General features: G+C 26.3%; 2 protein-coding genes across 2 annotated transcripts; both read left to right on the top strand.

The window, feature by feature from the left end:
* Positions 1-2,986: 2,986 nt before the first annotated feature.
* Positions 2,987-3,737, top strand: OCT59_012448 (uncharacterized protein; the record flags this gene model as incomplete). Its single annotated transcript, XM_066134475.1, has 5 exons — positions 2,987-3,155; positions 3,235-3,345; positions 3,415-3,510; positions 3,580-3,624; positions 3,703-3,737. 5 exons carry the CDS (start codon positions 2,987-2,989, stop codon positions 3,735-3,737), a joined length of 456 nt encoding a protein of 151 aa, XP_065989737.1.
* Positions 3,738-12,791: 9,054 nt separating this feature from the next.
* On the top strand, positions 12,792-14,389 carry OCT59_012447 (uncharacterized protein; the record flags this gene model as incomplete). The annotated part of the gene is made up of 8 exons (XM_066134474.1): positions 12,792-12,851; positions 12,924-13,005; positions 13,318-13,346; positions 13,414-13,486; positions 13,784-13,824; positions 13,893-13,910; positions 14,308-14,321; positions 14,386-14,389. The coding sequence occupies 8 exons, from the start codon at positions 12,792-12,794 to the stop codon at positions 14,387-14,389; spliced, it is 321 nt and encodes a 106-aa protein (XP_065989736.1).
* Between the last annotated feature and the right edge of the window lie 820 nt (positions 14,390-15,209).

Genomic DNA, 15,209 nt, shown 5'->3' with positions numbered 1-15,209 from the left:
AATGCGTCAATTGATGACCGAAGCGCAAATAAATGATATTATTAATAGTTCAAGTTCAGAAGTAATAGGACTGGAATTACTCGATAAACGACCTTCTGTCAGTTCTCTTTCCGAATTTCCAACAGATGAAATGTATCGATTTTTGATGAATTCCAGAAATATATCGGAGTCACCAATTACTGGTTGTGAGGAATTTCCGGGTAAATTTTTAGCACCGCAATCCAAAGATATTCATCTTGAGGAACAAATCTTCGATTTACTTATCGAATATTACGAGGATACATATGTAGATTCTATATTCAGAAAACCGTTCACGGAAAATTTACCCAATTCAACGATCATTATCAACAGAGCGAATCGATATGGAAGATGTCAAATCTGTGCAGAAACTTTTGGATCTGCTGCTGCAACACGACATATTAAGAGCTCATTCGTCTTAGCTAAATTTATTAATCGTGATGGGAATAGCGTTGATACTTACCCAGGTCAAATCCAATTTTTTTTCGAACATAGCGTTCATTTATCTTCCCGTAATTTGACACACAAATTGGCTTACATCAAATGGTACAAACTGGCAAATTTGACATCTCGATTCCATTTCAGTATTGACGATGATGTCGAAACTTGCAACATCGAATTATGGAAAGATAGTTTCTACCCAAGCAGTAGAGACAATATAATCCTGATACACAATATTTTAGGTCAGTTTATACCTGTAAAATACAAAAAATCGGATTGATCTAATGCCAGGGAATATTTAGCCGTTATTCCTATAAATAGAAAGTTCCATTTGCGTTGATTTAATATAACATTCGAACTGGTATTTACACCAATTCGAATTTCAAAACATTTTTTAACAAATTATTTTTTTATTATATTTAGTATTATTAATATAGTATAACCACTATTTTATCTAGAAAAGTGAATAAAAAAAGCATGCAATTCGGCCATTATTTTTTATATTTTTTGTAAAAAAAAAGTTATAGTTCGACCATTATTCTGTTAGGTTGAATATAGTTTAATTTTATTATACGCATTTCGACCATCATTCTGCAGGATCAAATCAGAGTCGAATATAGATTGAATTGTATATCATTACTAATTTAGGTCGATTTTTTTTAAAATTGGCCGAATTTAGGCTGAATTTTTTAGAGGTCAAATATTCCTATTTCGACTAGTGGATATGTGTATGATATGTGTATTATTTGTGTATGATTTTCTACATTTTGAGTACCCGATATATGTAAGATATGTGTAGGATATGTGTAGGATAGACCATTTTTTTACCAGTGGAGGGGGAGTACTAATAATGATGAAGTACAAGAGGAGGTAAGCTACGAAGAAGAAAGTGAAGATAATGATGAAGTACTAGAGGATGTGAACTACGAAGAAGAAAGGGAAGATAATGATGAAGTACTAGAGGATGTAAACTACAAAGGGGAAGGGAAGGGGAAGGGGAAGGGGAAGATGAAGGGGAAGAAGAAGAGGAAGAGAGCGATAATGATGAATGACTAGAAGAGGTGAGCTATGAAGAGGAAGAGGAAGAAGAAGAGGAAGAAGAGAAAGAAGAGGTGAGAAATCAACATTAAATGAAATTAAAATAATTTATACTTTTGTGTGCGTCTATATATGTCTATATATAGAAAGCAACCGACAAATTTATCAAGTATTTATTGTATATTAACATCCATATATAGGAAGTGATTGATAAATCAAGAGACATTGAAATTGAATATTCACTAATTGACGTTGAACTAATCCCAACCTTCAAATCTCTTGATATTAGAGTAACAAATATACCAGAATTTCCAAGCGAAGAGTTTGGAAATTTTATGGAGTTGCTTACTAAATGGAATTTGTCTGATGCATGTGGTAACGATATACTTAAATTTTCAAAAAAGATTTGCCACGATAATGTAATTTTACCTACGTCGGTAAAAAAAGGTTGTCAATTGTTGGATCAAATTGTTGTACCACATATTTCTTTTAAAAAAGCGCCTATCATGACATATAAACAAGAAACTTATTATCTTTATTATCGTCCAATTTTTGATGTTATAAAGGAATTGTTGAGCAAATGAGCAATAAGGATATATTTGCCCATTGTACTTTTAAATTTACACTATTAAATCATAATGGAGAAAGAATATATAATGAACAATATAATGGACAATGGTGGGAAAGAGTCCAAAAATCATTTCCTAATGGTGCAAATGTATTGTCAGTAATTTTATATTCGGATGCTATGACACGTGATCACTTAGGAAAGACCAGCGAACATCCCATTTATTTGACACTTGGTAATATTGTTAGTTGGCGCAGAAATAGGCCTGATGCCAAAATACTTTTGGGTTATCTGCTGATCCTAAAGGCAAAAGATATTTCACAAAAGAGGTCAAAGAGTTTTCAGTTAGCCAAGCAAGTCCTTTATCAATATGCTTTAAATATATTAACACGAATTAGAGCTCCGAACAGGTCAGCCAAATTCAGGTCAGGTATGAGATTTTTGAAAAAAATTCAGGTCAGGTATGAAGATTGACCTGACCTGATTGACCTGTTGACCTGAAACTATTGATTCTACTATATAAAAAAAGTGAGTTGCGGTACTGCGATTCACTTTTTATATAGATTCTATGGGCAAAATTATACCAAAGCTGCAGATATTTATAGTTTTGGTATAATAATGTATGAAGTAATTTCCGGATTACCTCCTTATTATAATATGAGTCACAATAATAATTTAGCAATAAGAATTTGTAAGGGACTTCGACCAAGGTTTAATACTAAAGTACCCCAATTGATTGTGCATTTAATTAAAAGATGCTTGGATGCAAATCCATTAAATCGACCAAATGCAATAGAAATTAAAAAAACTTTAAGTCAATGGTTTAGAGAATCATTTGAATCACAAGATGATAGTAGATAGTATATTAATCCTTATTCAGAAATAAGAAAACAAATTAATGAAGCAAAAATAATTAATAATATGTTACAAACTAGCAGTGCATTATCAACAAATTTAGGAATATCATATGAAACCCATTCAGAAGCTATTTATACCAGTAGATTGCTTAATTTTTGTAGTCTTCCTGAGCTGGAAAATTCTGGTGATTATTACAAAGTTGAGGATAATATAATTAGCATGAAATCTTTAGGTATTGGTTATATAAAAAAAATTTCAAATTAATTAATTAATTGTAAAAAATACTAATATTGTTTTAATTCATTAAATAGAATTCTTACAAATTGATATTTCTCAATTGGAAAATAATAATTTTAATGAAGAAAATTCTAATGATAGCTATGAAAAAAATTATAATAATATTAATAAAATGAAATCTTCAGGTATATTTTTAAGGAAAATTAATTAAATCAATTATAAATATATTAATAAATTTTTAATTCATTAAATAGGATCCTTACAAATTGATAATAATAATTTTCCTGAACCAAATAATTCCTATGTATCTTACGAAAAGAATGATGATATGACTAGTATGAATTCTTCAGGTATCCGTTAATAAAAAAATATTCAAATTATCATCTAAAAATAGTATTAATTTTTTATTTATTAAATAGAATCTCTACAAATTGATATTTCTCAACTGAACATTAGTAATAATGGTAACTATTTTTAAAATATAAATAGAAAACGAGGCTACCATAAGTGTAATATACTTATTTTATTTGTTCATTTTTTAGATCAGGATAGCAGGCAAAGAAAAAATTTAAACTAATTATAACCATTTGTTATATTGGTTATTGTTAAATTTTAAAATTTTATATTTTTTGAATATTTTTTTTTTTCGCCATTATAGTTTAAAATTTTAATTATCATTAATCTTCAGTAGAAAGGTAAAAAATTTAAATTTTATTATAGTTTAAAAGCGGTTATTTTTCTTTTTTTTGCTTTTCAACAATTAGTGAATTGCAACTTGAAAGCTATAAAATATAACGATAAAATGGAAGAATAGTAGAATAGAAATAATGTTAGATAAATTTTTAAATTATATTAGCCTTATTGATTAACTTGTATGTATTTATTCATTTATCTTATTTACTCGATTCATTAATCAAAATAAAAATTTTTTAAACTAAAATGTAGAGTAATAAATTAATAATCTGTTTCTAATTTAAAATTATTAAAATTATATTGCAATAATGCAATATGGAATAAATGTCCATAATTATATTACTGCCTGATGATATTTTTCAATTTATCCGCCGTTAGGGTCGAATTCATATAAAAAGAACCAGTAGCTCATAAATTTATCCTATAGGGATATAGGGATGTGCGATAATGTTACTTATTTATATATTACTCGGTCCTTATGTAGTAATATTACAAATCATTATGTAAAATTTAATAACTTTCCTCATAAAATAGCCTACATGACTCTTTTGTTTAAAATACCTTGTATAGATTCAAGCTCCTCTTTATCCTTTCTTCCTTATAAACTTTTAGATTAGATACCTTTTATTTATGGTCTAAACTATGCGTTTTTATCATACCAATATAATGATATTGTAAATTTACATCTAACAAATATTACGATCCTTTACTTATTATTTTTATTAAAACTGGTTAACTGGGAAACACTCTTTTTGTATTATGACATTTTATTACTTTCTTCAGAAAAAAGTTTTATTGAAAAGGAATTTTCATTTAATGTATCATGTCATCATTATTTATTTTTTCTATCCTACACTCAAATAAATAAAAATAAACATAGTTAACAGAATATTTGTTGAAATTGTTATTTAATTAACTTTTCCAAATATAAAATTTTTAAGTATATTACAAAGTATAAAAGAAATTGTTAGAATTAAATAATTGTTAATATAGTATTACTGTATATAGAAAGTATATTTGACCGATATTTTCATTATCGTACAATATTGATATCAATAGTTTATTTGCATACAATATCGAATATCGATAGTTTATTTGAGCATTATCCGTACGGTAATATAGATATTGTACAGTGGTATTTATATTAGTTAACGTCACTTCGCAGTTAATTGACTAAATCATGGAAACAGATAACTGCTGAAGCAGATAGAAGTGGATGTTAGAAGACGTGAGCAAAAGGGAAGTGTTTGAGATATACAAAATCTGTGAAGTATAAAGAATTAGATGGCTTTTATATAAAAATACAAGTTGGAAATTATTTGATAAAAAATTTAACGAAATGGAGAAAACCTTAGAGATATTCAGAGTCTAATTCAATAGATGAATTCAATAATTTTTATTATACGGATGCATCAATTAAAAGTAATAATAGAGGAATTGGTTGAGTTAGAATGGATAAGGAAGGAAAAAATTTCAAAAAAATTTAGTGTCAAAATTATTAATAATACGAACGACATAGCACTTGAAATATAAGCATTTCAGAAAATAGTATGATTATTATTAAGACAGACAATAGTTCAGTAATTAATACATATAATAATCCAATTAAAAAAAAACAGCGATACATGGAAAACAAAAAGAAAATAAAATGTCAATAACATACAAATGTGGAAATGGATTAAAGATTTTTATTAAATAACAGGATTTTATTATCAATTGAGTAGTACGGTCGCATAATAAGATAAAATAGTGGATTCAAGTTTTTCGTGTAGAACCTATCATTGGAATAGTATGATAATTTTATATTTTCTATAACTGTATCCAATTTATTTACAATTGCTTGCTTATTCCTGATATCTATAACTAATAGATAATTAATCATATTTTGTATTTTTAATTAGAAAAAAAAAAGAGAGAAAAAGATCATCATGATTAAACATTAATATTCGCTGCTGATAAATTACTACAAATTTTAAACTCGTATTATTTACTAAAAAGCTAAAAACATTATATGAATCTTTATAATGTACAATACATTAATTTTTATGTTTGACAATAACTCATTGTTAATAATTTTTTTCATGTTTTTCATATTCATAATTTTATAAATAAAAGTTTTTTAATTTTTTGTCAAAGTTAGAAAAATTCACTAGAAATCGGGGAAAAAAATTTAGAATATAGATAAATGAATAATATAACTCAATTAAATTTCAAAATGATCTTATTTGTTTCATTCCTATATCATAGTATTTTTAGTTTATTGATTTTGAATTTTTTTTTTTATAAATTTTTAAAACAGACGATGAGATAATTATGACCCAATGTTTAACAAATTTATCATTTTTCAAATTTTCTTTCTTTTTACTAAATCTTCTAAGCATTTTTTTGAAATAATTTAATTTGTAACCTTATGTTTCTATATTGACTATAAACAAGAGTTTATAAAGAAATGTAAGATTGAGGAATTTAAGTTACAAATATGATTACTGAATATTTACTCTGTTTCTTGTTACTTATACTTTTCAGAGCAAATGAGGTCACATTTACGAACAGATTGTACAGATTGTAAGTATATTTTGGAAGAAAAGACATTTGTCATGAATCTTAGTTGCATATTCCCTATAAAAAATGTTTGTCTGATAAATATTCGGAATGGGGTCGATTTTCCACGTTATTATACAATATTTGTTACAATTTAATACAAGATGCAGAGAATGTGAATTTTCGACCACATAAAAAACATACAATATCATGACAGTGTTTGGACAACTTTTTTATAGGAATTTAGACTAAGAACATCAAAACCGTTCAAAATAAAGAGTATTTTCCCATTAGGAATTCACTATTTACAAGAATATGTATGTAATTCAAAATTGTAGTTGCTTTGATATACTGTATATAATGATTGAACCCTTAACCATGTTAACGTGCTGAGCATTCCTAAAATCGGGACTGGAACAGAAAAGAATTATTTGGTTTGGGATTGTGTTAGGTATTACAAATTTAAAAATTAATTAGAGTCAAACAACGTAACATCAACAAATCTCTCTTGTTGTATTGGAGTACAGCTTATCCTTGATGAAAGTCTTTATGCAAAAAAGAGTTAGAACAATTAGTTACATGATTATTAAAATAGTACATAATGTACTTCAATACTTCTACAAATGGATTATAACAATTGATTTGGAATTTATTCATTTTTTTTCTTAAAATTACCATCGTCTGTTGATATTATTTAAGATATTGAGTATTAAAAAATATTGTTAATTATTATATTACATAATAAAAAATAATCAATGTCACGATTGTCACGTTTAAATTGCGGTCTATAAATAATTTGAATTGTGTAACATGAAAATGATGTGTCTGCGCCCGATCTATTCCGCGGCTATAATGTCATGTGGACGTCCTGACAGTCCTTAATTTATTCCGGCTATTGAAATTTTTGACTTGATAAATTTTTTTTGCGAAAAAAGTCTATCTTATTTAATCATATTTCTTTTTACAGTAGTAGAATGGACTTTTTTTTAATTTTATTCCCTTCTGTTTTTCCTTTAATGGTTAAACCAACTGAAATTACTTAATAAATTTTTTATTCGGTTCTTCAGTTTTTTCCAATTAAACTTTGATTGGTTTTGTTTTTAACGGCTAAACTGAGATAACAGTTAACCCGAAATTACTTTCCATTATCCGGTTTTATAAATCGGATTTTTTTTTAAATTCTTTCAATCTTTTCAAAACCAGATTTTTAATTTTTTATTAAACTTTTTATTTTTCCGGTCTTTTAGAAATTGGATTTTTATTAAACTTCCAGTTTTTTAAATCAGATTTTTTATCTTTTATTAAATTTATTTTCTGGTTTGTAAGATTAGATTTTTTTGAATTATTTTTTTTTTATTTTTTTTTGTTCTCCAGTCTTTTCAATATCGGAATTTTATTTTTAATATTTTTTGAAATTTTTATTTTTTTTTTGTTCATTCCAGTATTTATTAAACCCGTGGCATTTTTCATTCTTTCACCTTTTAGGTTTGGATCAGTGATTAGATCAACGCTGCGGTACTACGGCGAGCAGTTCTTTTGCCTTTTAGGTTTGGATCGGGCAAGTGTTATGATGTAATCGAAATAAATATTTTTTATTTAAATATATTGTATGATTTTTTTAGTTGGAATAAATATGATTTTAAAAAAGTAAATTTGAACACTTGTACCAGGGATACCAGTATCTCATGTGACACTATAATAGCTCAATTTTCTATAAACATTTTTCATTTTTTCTTTTCCTACAAATTTTTTTTTTTTTTTTTTGAATCTTACTCTCATATCTTTTCTTTCTCATTTCCCTCGAATTATTTTTTCATTTTTTTTTCATATCTTACAACTTATTTACAAATTATCACAAACTCTTGTAAATTCTCTTTAATCAAATACCACAGATAATGATGACATATTGGTAAGGAATTAGGAGTATGGAATATGGATTAAGGTGCAAAATTAGAGGTAAGATTAAGTTATGGTATTAGATATAGATTAGGGTGCGGAATTAGGGTCCGAGGGTTAGGATGGGATGTGAGATCAAGATTAGATTGAGTTATTAAATTGAAAATTTATGATTTTTATTAGATAAGCGATTTATATAATACAAGAATAATTGATATGAATTTAAAGTCACTTCTTTACCATCTTAAAAACATGATAAATCAAGTAATCAAGATAAAAAAACTCAAAAAAGAGGATAAGTATAGATGTGCTGTGCGTAAGCTTTTTATTCATTAAATTGCCTTAAAAATCATGTTTGATTTGACAAGGAAAATACTAAGTTTCTTTTTTAAAAAAATTAAAAGTCCTGTTGCTTCTGTATATTCGCACTTTAATAAAATCTTTATTTTGCATATTCAAAACATTTTGCATAATTTATTAATAAACATTTGTTTTTATATAATTAAAATCCTAAAATTCTGAACCAGTTCAAAATAATTAAAAAGTATCCAGCCAAAAAAATAAAATTAAATAATTGGTAGATAATTAATACTTATTTTAATATTCTTTTTATTAGTTATTAATTATTATAATCAATTTTTATTTTTCACTCACATTATAATCCAAATTATAAATAAATAAAAGCTCTAAATTAACATAGTATGTAACGGTAATAACTAATTTTCTTAAATATATACCAGAAATTTCATCATTTGATTTATCCTGTTGCAATACAACAGGTTATAGTAGTCATAAACTAAAAAAACTTTATAATGTATATGGATATTACGTTACCACCACGCATGTTAGTGAAATTAACCCTGAAAAAAAAACCATTTATTTTATCTTTAATAAAATGAATTAATAATAATTTCTGCAAATTAATTTTTAAAGCTAGGCAACTATCATTCCGCGTTATGATGTTTATTTCTACAAATGAAATTATAAAAAATTTTTGGAAATGCATTGTAATATTTTTTATTGGAAATAGTGTACTTATTTTTAAATTTATTTTTCCATTTTTCTATCCAACTATTAGTGAAAAGTTAATGTATAATCCGCAAAAATTGGCAATATAAAAAAATTTGACTCAATGTTAAATTATCTGTTATTGATATCAATATTAAGTTCCTTAGTAACATATTCTCTATTTTTTCTTTCGTAATAATCTAAATTTACAGAATTTACAGAATAGTAAATATTATTTATACACAGTGAAATTCGATAAACCGGATGTCGGTTCCACTAAAAATATCCGGTTTATCGGGATATCCGGTATAGCGAACAAATCTCGATACATTGAAAATCTATTATACTGAATTTTTTTAAAAAAATTCATGCTAATAAAACTAATGTACACTAATTTAATTTTTCAACCTAGTTTTAAGTCACAGAGGCCATGAAAATGAATATAAAATGTTTTTAAGTAATATATAACTTCGGCCGGAATTAATGTTTTTATAATTCCGGCCAAAATTAAGATTTACCGCATCACGTTTCTTAAATTTTATTGGTTAATTATCACGTGATCCGGTTTATCGAATCATTTTTACTATAGCTGGTTGGAAAATTGATCTGTTATAGCGAATATCAAGCTTTTACTAGTAAACTCCGGTATATCGAAACTATTTTAATATACGTGATTTGGTTCCAGCAAAAAAGTCCGGTTTAGGCCCAAATCCGGTTTATCGAAGATCCGGTTTATCGAATTTCACTGTGTATAAATAATAAAAAGTTATTTATCATAATTTCGTTTTCAGGTAATTTTCCCGCCCTTTTAATACTTTGGTCTAAATATATTTTTTAAAATAAATTAAATGATGAAAACAACTAAAACAATAAATACATATAAATCAAGTAACATAGAGATCGCCAAGAAAAAAAAGATTTACACGCTATTCCATCGCTCAGCAGACCAGCGTGATTAATAATTATGACATCAGGCATAAGCCCTCAGTGCAAAGGTTTTTTTTTCCTCTGCAAATATTTTTTTATTTCTACATTTCTTATTTCTGATATATATAAATTTAAATTCTTTTTTTAAAAAAAATTAGCAATTATAGCTAATAAAACATATTTTCTAATTTATGGTATGTTTATGAATACTGTTCTAACAAGCCTAATTTTGCTTTTCACAAATGATATATAAATTTTTACGTTATATATTCATGTCAATTTAAAGGTTCGATCAAAACATATTTTTTATTGGCTCAATGTGAGCACAAAGTTTTATTGATTGCATAAAAAGATTTTGAAACAATTTTAGTAATTTTCATGAATTTGTTTTTAATCGTAAAATATATACTTTTATAACTTTTATAAGAAAATTTTTGAATTTGAAAACCGTTATCGTTAGTAATGGCGCAGCGATAAAATTCGATTATCGCCCGACCAATGAAACTTGCAACATGTGATTGAGAATGATTATCATGACGTCAAAATGAACCATTAGGATTAACCAATTTCTTACCAAAATGTAAGTTCACTAAAAAGGAATCTATTGTTGAGAAATAAGATCCTATATGAAAAGTAAAAAGATGGTACCTTCAGACTTGCATTACCATCATACTATGTCCAAATTTGTGGCTAATAACATTACTAATTTTAAATGTTTTTCTGTATTGAACTTTTTGTTTTAAGCATAAATGAAAACTCTAATCATTTAAAATTTTATTCTTACATTTTGAGACATAAAAGCATCTCTTATCAATATGTTATTAGGTAGTTTATATCTCTTTTAAATTTTGTGAGCATCTAATTAACTAATTCACAAAACTCTATTTATCTTAAAAATTTTTTTTAGTTGCTTTTTATTTTTTTCGTAATTAAATAAATAAATAAATTTTTTTTAAAAAAAAATCTATATACAGTCGACCCCTTTATTTCGCTGACGTAGTTCTGAACCACGTGACATTCGTGACAAGGTAATATCAATTCTATCCAACAATTTGTTACGAATAAGTTGGAAATATTTTTGCTGAATACGTCGGTATCACGTTGTTGATGTGAAAAAAAATGGGTCAACATTGTGCTCACTTGTTGGGGAATCTTTAGATGAATATCATTGGTGCAACTATTCCGATCGGCAAGCTCAAAAAAGAAACTTTTGGATCTGCGGATTTCGTATATCTTCTTGTAACCAGCCCGATTAGGTTTGGTCACATGAAGTTTGTTAAACGAGATAAGGAAGGTTTTTCTAACATTTTGTAAAGGTTTTTTGTAGTAAAAAGAAGAAAAAGCTGAGCTGTTTGGCACAAATTTCAGAGGAGCGTTAATAAAGTTCGTCCTCATTTCTCTCAAAGGTCTAAAAATTAATAGTTAAAGAGGAAGCCTTTCCGTAGAGGCCACCAAGTGGTCCTCTTTCCTCTAGTAAAGAAGTATTTCTTGGGAAAATTTGTGTTTACTGCGGTTTCTAACAAAAAAAACGGAAAGGGGAGAGAGTTTTTTTCTATTCCAAAAAAGGGGATGTCTAAAGCGGATTAGTGTCACGTGATCATAGTAAAAATATTTTCACATTTGTCAAATTTGTAATTTCGTAATGCCGTAATACTGCTCTAAACTATTCCGCTTTAGACGACACCAAAATAGGTATTTTTTACGCTGATCAGTTACAATATTTATTAATTTTGTTATAAGGTCACGTGATATGTTTTCGAATCACCCGTGTATATTTAAGAAATTTTCTATAAGGTATTAATAAATACTCAAATAAATGTAATTTTAGTGTAATCAAAAAACTTAGTGACCCAAAATATGAATTAGATAATAGTCATTTGGAAAATTTAAAAAATTTAAGATTACTTAATTATATAAACTTCAATAATTCCATAAAAAAAAAAGAATTTTTGATACAATTATGTAATGTAACAAATATTTTTTCATATAAAATCATATTATTTTAGCATTTTGAAATATCATATAATAAAATACCAACACTATAAACTTGATTTTTAAATAAATGTCGATCGACACCGATTCATGATTGATGTTAACTTATACAGGAATATCAGCAAAATATGACGAAATTATGATGTAATCGCAAAATTACACTTATAACTTATGTGGCAAGTTCTTTGTAAATTTTTTTTTTAAATTTCGTTTTCTACTAACTTGAATTCATTATAATTTAAACAAGCCTTGACTGTCAAATAATTCATTACGTACTATTGATACCAATAAAGAATTAAATATGGAATGCAACAAATGTAAATGTGTGTGTAACGCAAAATATTTTCAACAAAATTTTAAAAATTGGACTAGTGGTAATAATGATATTGATAAATTTATTCAAGATACTCAGCTATCAATACATTCTGACTATGAAGTATCAAAAGCATTAGAATGGATACCTTATGATAGATTTTATATTATAAAAGACAAGTTCAGTAGAACGAATTGGAATGAAGGACCTATCGATAAATGGGATGATAAAAATTTGAGTTGGAGAAGAAAAGATCAAAATATGTTCGTGATTCTAAAAAGGTTAAATAGCCCAAATAATATTGCACTAGAATTAAAAGAGGTGAAATAAACTTACTAAATTTGTAATAATTAGATTTTATTAATGTATTTATTTTGTTAATTATATTTGTAGATTACAGTACTCCATAAAGTTTATGGAATAACTCAAGATCCAGAAACAAAGAATTATATGGTTGTTTGTAATGAAAAATGTAGTAAATGCAACAGTATATGTTTTGCAATACATTTTCAACGAAATTTTGAAAATTGGACTAGTGGTAATAATAATATTGACAAATTTATTCAAAATACTCAGTTATCAGATCATACTGTTTATATCGTAAAGAAGGCACTAGAATGGATACCTTATGATAGATTTTATGATATTAAATATTTTATGGAAGATGAGCTTGGCAAAGTGTATCTAGCCAATTGGACTGATGGATATATATCATATTGGGATAATAGCAATTGTAAAAGATATAATAATAACATGTTTGTAATTCTGAAAAGTTTAAATAATCCAGATGCTATTACATCAGAATTTGTGGATAAGGTAATGTAACTTATTATCAATGAAACTATAAAAAAAATTTAATTTTTAACATTTATATATATTGTAGATTACGATGCATCATAAATTTTATGGAATAACTCTAGATCTGGAAACAAAAAATTACATGGTAGTTTTAGCATGTAAAAAATGTAGTCATGTATGTAACACCATACATTTTCGGCATAATTTTGAAAATTGGACTAGTGGTAATAATCATATTGATAAATTTATACAAGATACTCAGCTATCAAATTGTTATGATTACAAGGCATTAGAATGGATACCATATGATAGACTTAATGATATTAAATATATTGCAAGTAGCAATTTTGGAAATATGTATGGAGCAAATTGGATTGATGGATATATATTGCATTGGGATTTTAATAATTGGGAAAGAAAAGGACAAAATATGTTTGTGGTTCTGAAAAATTTAGATAATCTAAATGATATTACACCAGAATTTACTATAAATGAGGTATATTAAGTTTATTTAATTGATAAAAAATTTAAAATATCAGTTTCATTAATGCATTTTATTTATAGATTGCAATTAATCATAAGGTTTATGGAATAACTCAAGATCCAGAAGCAAAAATTTATATGGTAGTTTGTAATGAAATATGTGAAAAATGCAACAGTTCATGCCTTGCAACACATTTTCATCATAATTTTGAAAGTTGGACTAGTGGTAATAATAATATTGATAAATTTATTCAAGATACTCAGCTATCAATACATTCTGACTATAAAGTATCAAAAGCATTAGAATGGATACCTTATGATAGATTTTGTGGTATTAAATATTTTACAGATGATGAGTTTGGCAAAGTATATCTAGCTAATTGGATTGATGGATATATAAGTTATTGGGATAGTGAAGATCACAAAATAGGAAGAAAAGGTGAAAACATGTTTATAATTCTGAAAATGTTAAATAATCCAAATAATATTGCATCAGAATTTGCGAATAAGGTATGTTAATTTGTTATATAATAATATTTTTGAAAAATATATTTTAACAATTTATCATTGTAAGGTAATGATATACCAAACATTCTATGGAATAACTCAAGATCCAGAAACCAAGAATTATATGTTTGTTTGTAATGAAATATGTGAAAAATGTAATTGTATATGTTTTGCAATGCATTTTCAACGAAATTTTGAAAATTGGACTAGTGGTAATGATAATATTAATATTCATATACAACACACTCAGCTATCTGCACATTCTGACCAATTATCAAAGGTATTAGAATGGATACATTATGATAAGCTTTGTAATGTTGAATATCTTGCAGAGGATGAGAATAGCAAAATATATCAAGCCAATTGGATCGATGGATATATAGTAAGTTGGGATGATAATTGGAAAAGGGGAGGTCAAAATATGTTTGTAAGCCTGAAAACTTTAGACAATCCAAATGATATCACATCAGAATTTAAGAATAAGGTAAGGTAAATTATTATTACCATATTATTGGAAAATATCAATATTTAGTGAATTATTGCATTTGTAGATTACGATACATGATAGAGTTTATGGGATAACCCAAGATCCAGAAACCAAGAATTATATGTTAGTTTTAAGTAGTATATGTAAAAAATGCAACTGTACATGCCTTGCAATGCATTTTCATCAAAACTTTGTAAATTGGACTAGTAGTAATGATGATATTGATAAATTTATTCAAAATATTCAGTTATCAATACATTCTGACTATGAAGTATCAAAAGCATTAGAATGGATACCTTATAATAGATTTTATAATATTAAATATATTGCAAAAGGAGGTTTTGGCAAAATTTATAGAGCAAATTGGTATGATGGATATATGCAGCATTGGGATTATGAAAAAT

The sequence above is a fragment of the Rhizophagus irregularis genome, chromosome 2 (assembly GCF_026210795.1).
Source record: "Rhizophagus irregularis chromosome 2, complete sequence".
Lineage (NCBI taxonomy): Eukaryota > Fungi > Glomeromycota > Glomeromycetes > Glomerales > Glomeraceae > Rhizophagus > Rhizophagus irregularis.
Note: the sequence above shows the minus strand (reverse complement) of the source record. Positions and strands in the feature narration are given on the sequence as shown.